This window comes from Lotus japonicus, chromosome 1, assembly GCF_012489685.1.
Source record: "Lotus japonicus ecotype B-129 chromosome 1, LjGifu_v1.2".
NCBI lineage: Eukaryota > Viridiplantae > Streptophyta > Magnoliopsida > Fabales > Fabaceae > Lotus > Lotus japonicus.
The window spans coordinates 35503868-35517365 of NC_080041.1; the positions used below are offsets into that span (position 1 = coordinate 35503868).

Consider the following 13498-nt stretch of genomic DNA (forward strand, 5'->3'; position numbering starts at 1 on the left):
AGTTTTTGGCTCAGTTGAGAGCGATCAAATTACAATCCTTTATATTGTGTACGTCACGATCATTTGTGGACAGTTGATATTAGCGTTGGCCAACATCTCTGGCGTGTTGCATCGGTTAAACTGACGTTAACAATCATTTATGATAATTGGGTCATCTCTACAAGTTAGCTTCAAAATTTTTAATATATACATCAATGCCAACGCTAAATCGATTGTAGCGTCAGTTTTTGTAGCATTTTCCTGGTTGTGGATGCTAATCTTTAGACCAACGACCTAGGCCTCCTAATTAGAGTTGGTCAGAGCCGACACTAATTGTCCATATCTGTAGAGGAGGTCTTAATTGGTATTAAAGAGGGTCCAACTTACCAAAGTAGCATCAGCTAGGCCGACCTACGTAGCATCGGTCTAGCTGACATTATATTTTGAGTTGAGAAATCATTATTTTAGCCATTAGAATCAATTTTAGCATCGTTGTCAGGGTGACACTAATTTCTAACGCTAAAATGACCCTTTCTTGGAAAAAGCTCTCTTCTCCAATTGCTTTCTATGCATTTCAGATAACTGCTTTAAGAGGGAATCTTTAGATTTGTGCTTCTGAGTTAAGGACTTCTTTACACTGAGAGATCCCTTCTCAAAGGAGAAGAAGCTCTAGTTCAATTGTACTCTATCAGGAGTGAGTTGAAGAGATACATTTGATTATTGTTACATTGCACCATATTAATTAACTAAAATCTATTACAATTTCTTAATTTTTTTTTTAATTTATCTACATGCAATATATGAGTTTAACTGTTTAAGTATTTGTATTGAAAAAAAAAAACTGTTTAAGTATAAGTTTTTGACAAATTATTTCGCCAAATATTTGTGATAATTGTTAGATTTGTCAAACGAAGTGTAGTATCAGTTGACTTGGTATACGTATCTGTCACACGATTTGGGTTTAGGGCCATGACAAAGTTAAGTCAAAACCCATGTCTATCATAAATGTGTCATCTTCAACTTCTTTTTAATGATGTGTTTATAATGATGCATATCAAATTTTTTTAAACTATTTCCCATTATTCATGGTATGTGATTACACAACCATTATACATGAAAGATATCACAATCAATATTCAAAAAGAAGTCTTATATAATCGATATAAACAATCTCAAAATAAACATAACATGTAAATTATACTTTAATAAGGTACATACAAAACAATGACAAACACTCTCTCATGTAGCTATGGCCTATAACAAATTAAACAGAATTGAAAAGTAACATAAATCACATCACACCCATCAAACAGCATGGGCTAGCTAGGCACCGGATAACTTCCAACTTAAGGACTAGTGGTTGGAATGGATTTAGGAATTTCAGGAACTTTAGGCATTTCAGGGACCTTAGGAAACTCAGGGACTTTAGGCATTTCAGGTTTTGGTAATTCTGGGACATTATTAACCTTTGGTAGCTCAGGTTTTGGCAATTCAGGAACATTAACCTTTGGTAGTTCAGACTTCGGAAGCTCAGGGGCATTAACTTTAGGTAGTTCAGGCTTTGGCAATTCAGGGACTTTAGGAAGCTCAGGTTTTGGCAATTCAGGAACAACCTTTGGCAACTCAGGTTTTGGCAATTCTGGGACATTAACCTTTGGTAGCTCAGGTTTTGGCAATTCAGGTACATTAACCTTAGGCAACTCAGGTTTTGGCAATTCAGGAACATTAAACTTTGGTAGCTCAGGCTTTGGCAATTCAAGTACATTAACCTTAGGTGACTCAGACTTTGGCAGCTCAGGGACATTAAGTTTAGGTAGTTCAGGCTTTGGCAATTCAGGGACTTTAGGAAGCTCTGGTTTTGGCAATTCTGGGATCTTAGGAAACTCTGGCTTAGGCAATTCAAGGATTTAAGGTAAGACATGCTTTAGTAGAGAGGGAAACTTAGGGTTGGGAAGCTGAGGTACTTGTGGCTCTGGCAATGTTGACTCTAAAAGAATGCGTGCGCTTGAAACCACCGTGTTGCTGTTTGATGACAATAAAGTTGCAAACAACAATGGAAAAATGAACAAACTGTTGGGAGCCATGGTGACAAGAACTTCAGGAGGATCAATAGGAGTTGGAGCTCTCTGCAAATGATTTTTGTATGCTTTGTGAGTGTTGTATGATAATGTTATGTGGGGATTTTATAGGCGAAAATTGTGTAACTCAAACATGGGTGTGCACTATGCATGGTGAGTTGGTGGGATTGTGTAAGTATTGTTAGTTCAACTTCTTACCTATTGAAGAGTCTAATAAAACAGATGTAATATGTAACATTGTTGGTCAACATACCTATCTACATTAGAAGGCAATGAAGACATCTTTATGAGCTTGAAACTAAGTAATGCTAAAGTTAGGTGAACTCCATGAACACCTGAAACTTAGTTTGTGTTGGTTTCTGACCGCTACAAACTGTAAAGTTTATAAGAAAAATAACCCTGCAATTTGTAGCTATCAGAAACCTTCACAAACTATAAGTGTTGTGAGTATCTCTTAAAAGTTGGTATGCATTAATCACCACTAGTTAAGATATAATAACCACAAAAGACAATGTTCTCAGTGAGAAAACCCATAACCAATTACTGTTAGAGTAATTTAATTTAAAGTTGTAAAGAGTGTACCATTTTCAATTTAGTTTAGGGTTTCGAAACCATTTTTCCATTTTTCCAAGTATATATGAACAAATGATATCCTAATTTTTTCCATGTTACTTTAGATGCTTTACATGGGCTAGATCACATTACAATACATCACTTTAAATCAAACTCAATTTTCTAAACTTAGTTCACATAAACTTAGTTTCGTAAACTTTAATCTAGACACACACTAAAGCATTTCCATCCTACATCACAATATAACATCTAATTACTATGTGATATCCGAAAATATGTTAGCAGACAAAGATTCAAATTAAGATAAAGGAATGAAGGAAGAAAGAAAAGGCATTGTCCCTTCAATTGATAAATGAATAGTGGAGTTGACAGAATCAGGCATAGTAGCTTTTTTAATTTAGATTAATTTCTATGCATTGATGGTGTAAAAAGTTTTACATAATCATTCAGTCACAACCTTCTATTTTTTATTTTAAATATTATTAAATTCAAAATTAATTATGAAAATTATCAAAATGAAGGGATGTAATTGAATGATTGTGTAAAATTCACTTACACCGTCGGTGCATAGAAATTAATCTCGTTTGAATTTTGAATGAAAAGGTAAACATGTATTTGCGTTTCTCCTAAATCCTTTTTAATGCCAATCCATTCTGTAAGCTCCTTTTACATTTTAGACCATAGGAAGCCAAATTCAAAGACAATAAAATTGGGTTGAAACGGATAAACAAACATGTACTAAATGGTCATCCCCGGATAGGCCCCTAACCTCAAGGTATGTATGTTAACATCTACACATCTGAAATAGCTTTAAAGATTATATAGTTGTTTAATTTATTTAAAGAATCAAAGTGGAACAATGAAAAGGTTTTTGGGAGAGACTAAAGTATTGAACCAAAATTATATAAATTTAGTTGTTAAAATTGTGATTGAATAATAAGTAGTTGTCATTGTCGTATTGTATATAATCTTACACGTAAACATTGCTCTAAGCCACTTTGTTTCTTGGGTACTACTAACATACACTAGTGATATATTGAACCCAGACACTTTACAAATTTATGTATAACATTAAATTTAAATTGCGAGATGTAACATTGTTATGTTGTTATCTCATGAGACTTACACTAATCATCATGGAATCTTGAGAAATCAGGCTCTGTTGGCTTGAACATCTTGGGCATCTTTAAACTGCTACTCTCAGGGATGGGTATTCTCTTAACCGCCCCTTTAGTTTTCTTAGCAAATTTTGAAGCCAAAACTGTAGCCCCAAGATTTTGACCATGGCTTGCATTGTCCCCAACTAAACCTTCTTCTGCACCATTTTCTTCATCATCTTCTAGCTCCATCACATTTGAATAATACAAGTTTTCTTTCTCCATCAACTCCATTGTCAATTGTCTCTTGCGATGACGCCTCCAAGCAGCTTGTATAAAGCAAGACCCCCAAGCTCTCCACTGGTGGGAATAGTACCGGAAAGCATGTTGGAGTCTCTTGCTGTGGAGGCGCTTAAACTGGTTTGAGACATATTTGAGGTCCTCTGCTCTGAGTGCAAATGCTTCAACTTCAGTGAGAGTCTTCACCGTTCGAGTCGAAGATGGAAGGTTAAGACTCGAGGCTGGCACAAGAGCCCACGTTAGCAATTCTTCACCACAGAAGTCACCGGGTTTGAGGGTGATGGAGTTGAAGAATCCTGATCTACCACCGTCAGTTGTGGAGCTCTCTACTTGTCCTCTAATGATGAAAAGCATTTCTCTTACTGGATCACCTTCTCGAACAATGTGTGAGTCTTTTGTGTTAAGGGATGAAACAAGACGTTCGCATATAGCATCTAGAAGCTGATCATCCATTTGGCCAAAAAAAGGAACCTGAATATAACAAGAATTAGAAAGAAATCTATGTTATATTAACTGGTTGGACCTATAATAAAGTACAAGTCTAAAGATTCCCCAACAAATTCCTATGCAATAAAATTGGAAACATATCAAATTTAGCTCCTCTGAGATGAGGTAGACAATAGACATTTTGAAGACTAAAGTAAGTCACATCAACTCTTGATTGAAAATTCAAGGTTAAAAGTTAAAGAGCTCTATAGTTTGTCATATACATAATCAGAAGCTCAACAATTAATTTCTCAATCAATTGTTGGAATTATTTACTTTACCATTTAAAGTGACTATCTGATGAACCAAACTCAGATATGTCTCAGATAGTCTTCTGCATGTCTTATCAAGAGTTTAAGGTGTGTATTCAACTAATAAAAAAAAGCTTACTCGTCGGACAATATCAAGACAAAGATGCCTCTGAATCTCGCGCCGAAGGTCTACGGGCAAAGAGCGTAAAATAGCTTCTTCATCCACACCTCTAGTGGCTAGCCATTTATATTGAACAAACCTGCGAACACGTTCTTGCAGTTCTTGTGGAAGTTGCCGATGATTCATCCACTCTTCTGTATCCTTTTGTCTAAGCCTCCACTCCTCAAGTCTTGCTGTTGAAGATTGTAGATAATTCTTTTTCAAAAAAAAAGGAAAAATCAAGAGACATTGTTATGACTTTTAGGACACTGTCATTTCTTTAATAAAGAGGCCTTTTAATTAATTTGATGTTCTGCATCCAAATGATGACTAGAGAATAGGACTACTTTTACATTACCTGCATGTTACCAATGAGATGCGCAAATAGGATAAGGCCCGCAATGCATATGAAACTTGAAAATAACGTTTCAGCACTGTAAGTACTTGTTTGAATATTTTGTCCATATGAACTACATAAAACAAAAGAGTTTAGAACCTATTAGGGAACCTTAAAAAGTGAGTGCTCACTATGGATATAAATTTCGTGCACTTATGTCTTCAATCCGAACTTGAAAAGACATTCAACTTCTCTCCATCATATCTCCATTTGAGATCTAACATTGGAGCCATTAATTTTATATGTAACAGTCTAAAAGAGCTCGAAACTCTGACCACGAAGTGAACTTCGGACTATGAGTTTTTTTAGACCATTGGATGTAAAATTGACGGCTCTAATCTTGGATGGAAAGAGGATGGAGATGATCAAATTAATCACATTATTCTATCAATTGAGTATGATAAACTGAAACTGATGTACCTTAGATTTTTCAAACCCCACCAGAGACAATAAAAATATTTCTGGAAGAATCTTGAGGAAGAGACATGATCTGTAAAAGCATCAGCAAACATTCCAAACTGAAAGTGGTTTTTATTATTGAGGGCATCACAATCAGTAAGGACTTTAGTGTGTCTAAACCAAGCTTGGCGCTCAGGGTTGGTCATGCTAGCACAATCTAGAAACAAAGGATTACAAGATGGAGAGTGTGTTCTATTCATCTCCTTCCTGCAAGTTATTCTCCAGCACTCAAATTGGCGCTGAATGGAAGCAACATACCAGGAAGCTCCTAAAATCTGCACTGACAACACAATATTGGAAACACAATTTATCAATATTTTTGGAATTGTTACAAATTTTTAAAATTTGACACTTGGAACTGTTTTCAATGAACAGAAGAATTACATGACTGGCCAACATATAGAAACCAAGATTGTACAACGCCCCTGCCAAGGCAGTTTTGGCTATAAGCCCGCTAGTCTTCAAGATTCGCCGTTGCAGGGGAAAAATTTGAAACAGCCGAGGAATGTACTGAATGAGTACAATCAGAGACAAGGTGTGGTTTACATGAGCCACCGTTGAATCTTTAATTGCCGGAATCACAAACCAAACCACTATCTGCAATTGCATACAACAATTAAAAAAGAGTAAAAATAAATTGTAGTATTGCAGGCGCTTAATAATTGTTTCGCACCAAAAAACAAAGTTGTATCCTTCCATCATATAGACATTGAATAGTAAGTCTTTTAAATTGAGGTCCACAATGCATCACATAGTTTTAAATTGACAACAGAAGCAATAATATTAAATATTTCCAAGTACTGCAATCACATTGCCACTCAATTGCAGCTGGATCAGTCACATTTGTTCCAATTCTAAGTATGGTAACACACTAGTGATCATTTCGACAGTTTAAAATCAACAATATTATTAAGATCATAATTTAACAGCATTTTCAGTTCCACTATTATATCTTAATAAAGTTTTGAACAAGTTATACCCCTTAACTTTTGTGATGCTTACATGAAGTCCTTCATAATTTTTATTCACTTAAATTTCTTAAATTCTAATTTTGTAATCATAATCTTCAAAAATTTAAGCACTGAACTCAAAATAAAAAGTGTGGAATTTTTCTTTCTTTAAACTTTCATCTCACATTCTACAACTTCATTTAAAATCTATCAAATTTTCACTAAATTTATGTAAATTCCTGCTTCTGACATTATTTAAATTTTATCTCATCCTTCAATTTTTTAAATAAAATGTATCTTCTACTAAGTCAATCATGTTCACAACCACGGCAAAGTTCTTCCTAAACATTGAAATATTTGAATAAAAAATGAAAATTGTATCCATGTAATTGAAAAAAAAAATCCAAATTGTTTAACAGAGCGACTTCATTACCTAAAAGAAATTGAGCAATCACGCATATAATGTGCGTAACCGGGTGTTTTAGTGTAATTATATATCAATTAACGAGCTCTGTGTGCATAACCGCCTTAAACAACAATCAATCATTTTAAGTGCGGCGGACACTCTAGCTAAAATTGGTTTTCGTTGTGGTTTTTACGTTTGGATTGAAGAGGCTCTTCAGGAGTTTTCCTCTATCATCCAGGATGATGATGTACTTGCGTATGTGGTTTACTCTTGATTGAATGAAAGCGAATTTCAAAAAGAATAGAGACTACGTGCGTACCTGTGGAAGAGGAAGTGTGGCGAGGAAATCAACGACGAAATCAGACTTGAAGTAGCGCGACGCAATTTGGTAGGGATCAGTAACAAGTTCCTTGTGGCCATAAACACGATCTTTAGGGGAAACGAATGCGGTGCGAAACTTGAGAACAATGTGAAAAAAGAAGAACAAATCAGCGACGGTGCGAGAGAACGTGACGAAGACGCCGAGGACCAAATCGGTTTGCATGCAAGCCTTATCGCCGGTGATAGGGAAATAGAAATAGAGAGGGTCGAGGAACAAAGCGGCGATGCAAGAGTAGAGGAACGTGCGGTTCCATTGTGCGACGAATTTGGACCGAGGGTCGAGGATTTGGTACCACCATGGAACCTTCTTACGGAGGGAGAATGAGGCGGGGAAGTGGCTTCGGAAATGGGATGAGACGCCGAAACGGTGGAGGTCTGGGTGCATCATCGTTGTTGACGTCGTCGTCTTCCGCTATTGTCTTCTTCTTCTTGTTCTCTCATCACTAGAGAAAAAAATTTGATTCCAAAAAATGCGGAGAAAGAAATGGCTCCTACCTTCTAATGAAAGAACACTAATTTTTCTCCTCCAGGATCGCAATATTTTATTTTTATTTTCACTTTATTTATTACCATTGAAATGAGTTCTCCATGCATTGAGGGGTGTTTGTTACATGGGTGGGTATGCAAGATTCTTGGGAAGGTTGTTAAAGTGGTTGAGTAAATTTAGGACTGAAATTTCATATTTACCCTTCTATTAACCCACATTCCGTCAACCCACGTTCCCTCAATTTTTTCACATCTTGGCAGCCCAACAGAGAAGAGGATGCTTTATTTTTTTTTGACAGGATATATATTTTTCACCATTGACAATATCATAATCAATCATACAATTAAAACCCGTCCTTGTTTGTTAGATCTAGAAACTTAACTAGTACATTGTCCTGTTTATCCACTGTAAGCTTAAAAAGAATGTGAACCAAAATGGCATTATTCATGAATGGGTGCCATACAAGCATATCATTTTAGTAGTTCAACCCATATAATATTAGTGTAATATTAACCAATGTTTTTTTACTACGAAACCAATGTATGAATAATGTTTTATAAATAATATTCATAATATAAACATAATAATCACGTTATTTTTATTTTTATTCAATTTTTAATAAGTTCATTTAAAATATGTACATAATTTACCGTAAGGATAACTTAGTAATTTCATTACCTATTCCTGGGAATAAGCATTTCTAACCAACCGTGTTTAATAATTATTCCCAGATATAAAAAAAAATTCTCAGGAATTAAATTTGTTAACCAAACACATTTTTTAATGATTCCAAGGCATAACATTCATATCCTAATATTCCTGGGAATCCTCTTACCCGGGTATCATTTTTCATAATTTGTAACAAACGCCCCCTTGCATTTGCATCCGTGGTGATTCGTGGACTACCAAAAGGTGTCCATACACCCATTTTTATGGTGGTTTAAGACCCCACAAAGTTGTAACCTTGAAAAGAATGCATTTATTGACAGTTTCGCAATTTTGTGGCGGTTTTAAACATCTACAAATGTCGGTGTCTAGAGGTGTTTTAAGTTTTAACTGTAGCGTGGTTTACCAATCTTTTTTGCATTTGCACATCCTATGACTAATATTTGCACACCTCATAATATGTTTTACCCAAGTATTCCTATTTAATTCTTGAGGAAGTTAATTTTTAAAATGGATTTTTTTTATACTTGTAAAATTTTTGATTGTGGAAATTCAAGTTTCGAAAGTGTAAATTGTTTTACGCTTTTAGAAGTTTTGTACGAGTTAGCCTACATGGCCACGTAATAAGCTCAAAAAATCAAGGAAGGTAGAATAAGATTTATGCATGATGTGGGATAGAGGCCACATACATTAAATCATCACAAATGATGATTACATTCTTTTTATTTTAATATTTAATTAAATTTAAAATTATTTTCTAATCTAACATAAAACATATAAATGTCTCTATGAAGAATTTTTGTAGCGACATTGAACAGATATTAAATCATTTTATTTTAATTAGTTCCTCGAATTTTTTTCATCTTATATCCCTAATATTCTAAAACTCTATAGTTTAATCCTTATATTAACTAAATTGTGTGGTTTTATTAGTTAGGGGTTAGAAAAGGTAAACAAACATAGAAGAAATCAAGAAACTAAAATCTGAAACACACTTTATATTTAAAAGGATAAATGAATATTTAAATAAAAAAAACTCAACATTGAAAAAAAAAAAAAACTCAAACAGACTGAGGCTGATATGCTAGTTTTTGTTTACTAAAGAAATGTTCGGGTGAGATTAGTTCAGTTATCATCACATATTAGAGCATGATTTTGGGATCGTAGGTCGCTTACAAAGATACTTACAAACCGTGCACTAATATAACTCTTACATCAGTAGTGGGAGTCGAAACATCCTTACCAGCTGAACCAACATGTAGTGTGGTTGATAAGTCCACAATGCATGTAGTTTATATAAGTTGTTTAACACTACTATTGTGGTTTCAAATGTCACATATGACTTTGAGAAATTTATAAACAACTCATACAAAGCATTGATGATTTTTTTTCGAGTCCCATAGGAGAGAGAATGATTTATTACAGAATGAGAGAATGAATTGTATTTTAATCATTAAATACCTGAAGTAATTACTGTTTCTAAAAGAAATTACCCCGCATTATGTGGCCGCTAATAACGATGTTTGCAAGCGGTGCAATGCAACATCGAGAACTCTAATGCAATGCATTCATGATTGCCCTCTGATCGCGAGGGCCTAGTGGGCTATTGGCTTCATTCTGCAAAACCAGTTCTTCACACAGACGAAGTTTTGCGCCAGGCTAGACATGCTTCAGGGCTTTGCTTGGTTGTCGTTTTGGCCACCGCCTAGCTGGTGTGGAATCAACACTATAGATTCTATTTCGCGGGGATCTACAGGTTGTTCATTGCGTGGTCCGTGAAATTTGTGCCCATTGAGAGTTGATTAATGGCAATGTGTATCCGTTGTTGGCTCATGAACATCCTACTCGCTGGGTCCGCTAGCAGCTCCCACGGGGAGGTTTCATTGAATATTGATGGTAGTTCTTTCGGGAATCAGGGTCTGTCGGGTTTTGGTTTCTGTGTTTCACGGTTGGCTTTGGAAATGGGTCTTGGCTGGTTGGGTATGCAAGGCACATTGGTGTCACAAATTGCCTTCATGCGGAGTTGCTTGCGATCCTTCATGACTTGGAGATTTGTTAGCAGTGGCGCTTTTGACATGTGGATGTGTCCTCTAGTTCTTTGCTTGCTCTAGGCTCGTGATGGAGACACAACCTTCCTTTCATCGTTACACGTCGGATATATGTGGAGTTTTCTTTCCACATATATTCAATTATCATATTTGCACATTATAATAAACTAAAATTAGATAGATAAAAAATGAAAAAAATATGATTAGCATTCAGCACTAAATTCGGGTTAGCGATAAAGTCAAGCATGCAGATTAGAAAAGTGACGACAAACTAACTACATGGCAAGTTATGTGCATTATCATATAATATGAGTTTGTCTACCGTTTGCTTGTGTAAAGTTACACAACCAAAATTTTACCCTTAAACTTCCACATTACTTTAGCATATTGTACTATGGCCCAATTTTATTAATATTTGATTCAGGTCCCAAATTAAAAAAATCTAAATTTAGTCACACAATCTCAGAACCCACCACCATCACCAACCTGAAACCATCACCCAAAACCCACCACAGCCTCTCCACCTCCTCTCAACCGCAGCCTCTCCCAACATTCATCTTCCTCCTCCTCCATCCTCAACCTTCATCTTCTTCCTCCTAACCTAGCATTATGAAATTATGCTAAAATTAAATCTTTCTCCAAACTGTTTCTCTGCATTTTCAGACCAACCCATATGAGATTTAAGCTTTGGATTCCAAGTTAACAACAGACAACGAGGAAGATAAGAGAACTTGAAGATCCCCATAATTTCAATTTAGGCATATCATCAACTTCACTAGATTTTCGGTTGGTCAACAAGGAAAATAAGAGAACTTGAAGATACCCAGAATCAATTGCATAGGAATGATGATGAAGGTTGTAGTGTTGTAGTTGAAGAAACATGGAGCGAGTGACTTCATCTTCTAAAGTCTCATCTTGTAACCAGAAGTTCTCTTCCAGTGACAGCACGAACGGTTTTCCGAGATCTATGGATCTATGGAAGACGGTGAAGAGGACGGTGGCTGAGCCAAGCTCCTCGCCGGGAAAAATGGCAGATGGGAGCTAGAGGACAGTGGCTGGAAGGAGATTGTGAGGGAGAGAGAGGAGGCTGTGGGAAAAATATAATTTTGGAAAAATGCTGACCTAAACTAGATATTATTAGTATTAGTCGGGAAAAAGTGAAAATCTATATTTTTTTTAAATAAAAAATGTAAAAACCGGGGAAACCCCCTACTCTAGGTCAGATTTGGCTTGTGTACACTTGTGCACCATAGGGGGACCCATATAATATTATCACATATTGGAAAGGTATGTTAGAAGTTACCTACTATATTATTGTCACTTGGTCTTAAAGGGATAATGCACACAAATTATTATAAAATAATTTGATGCAAACAAAAAATTGCATATATTTTATGGCATATACCAAATGAAATATTTAAAATATCAAGTGTGAGAGTCACATTCTTATAATATTACTTATAAAATTCTTTGAGATACAAATCTTTGTCATTATAATACTAATACTACTCATACGACTTTTATCACAATTTTTCCAGCTGGCCAAATTCCACAACCACCTTTCCCTTCCTTTTTATTTTGCCGTTGTTTTGCTAGGAAATAATCAACACCCAGTCTGCTTTACCTATAAAATTATCAGGAATGAACTTATCATCACAATTCTAGAAGAGGCATAATTTGTTTCAAAAATGAAATTGAGACGGGTGTAATTAGCTGTTGAGTGGTGAACACAAAAACTAATACATTTTCATCTACAAACTACAGTACCTTATATGTATTTTTAATTTTTTATGCTTTAAAATTGATTTTCAAACTTAAATTTACAAGTTAATCAACCACACTAAGAGATAGATGAGTAGCATTGATATAGTATATGAAAATAGTAGCTTTTTTTTTCTGATAGAATACTATAAATTATGACCTGCACTTTTTTTACTGAGATTCTTTATTCATGTGTATTTGTGACGGTTTTTAAACTTTATAATATTTTGTAGCAGTTTAAAATTCTCAAAAATTTGAATATCAAAAGAATTTTTGCAAAAAGTGAATGACTATCAATATTAAAAAATTATTTTGAATTTAATCATATAATGTATGCTAACGACATTTTTTTTAACACTCTTCTCAGCACTAAAATTCAATTAACTCCTATTAAATTAGTAGTGATACCCAATTTAGTCAACCTAATTTTCACCAATAGAAAAAAGAAAATGTTGGAAATAGAATATATTGCAACATTCCTCTAATCATATATACCTTTCTTATACTGAGGAGCAAACTCAGCTGGGACAGACACATTGATACAAGTCAGTTAGGGCCCGTTTGGTGACCAGGACAGGATAGGATAAGACAGGATAATAATCATATCCTGTTGTTATCTGTTGTTTGTTGCGCCAGCAGGATATGATAACACTATCCTGTCTCCTATCCTATCCTGTCAATCATGTGTAAAAGTTATCCTGAGGGAGGAGCTAGGATAGAGCAGGATAGGATACCAGTTATATATTTTCTTTCAGTATCATAACTCCAAATTAATTTATTTTAATATTATATAATTTATAATTTATAATAATATTAATTAATAAATATAAAAATATTAATTTAACTAAAATAAAAATAAATAAAATTATTATTCATAAATAGTAAAATAGACTACTCACTTACAAATATTGATTTATTAATAATAATAGATTAATTTAATATTTTCATATCCTATTATCTAAAAATTATTTATCTACTTATATAATAATTTAAATATAAAGTATTTTTGAAATAATAAT

At 34.6% G+C, this 13498-nt stretch overlaps 1 protein-coding gene and 1 pseudogene across 1 annotated transcript; both read right to left on the reverse strand.

The window, feature by feature from the left end:
• Positions 1-1154: 1154 nt before the first annotated feature.
• On the reverse strand, positions 1155-2134 carry LOC130731815 (protein PELPK1-like; annotated as a pseudogene).
• Positions 2135-3553: 1419 nt separating this feature from the next.
• Positions 3554-8057, reverse strand: LOC130734537 (probable cyclic nucleotide-gated ion channel 16). Its single transcript, XM_057586998.1, has 6 exons — positions 7456-8057; positions 6165-6377; positions 5742-6055; positions 5283-5394; positions 4904-5140; positions 3554-4498 (listed from the first exon to the last, which is right to left on the reverse strand). Exons 1-6 carry the CDS (start codon positions 7903-7905, stop codon positions 3758-3760), a joined length of 2067 nt encoding a protein of 688 aa, XP_057442981.1. The 5' UTR covers positions 7906-8057; the 3' UTR covers positions 3554-3757.
• Positions 8058-13498: the final 5441 nt, after the last annotated feature.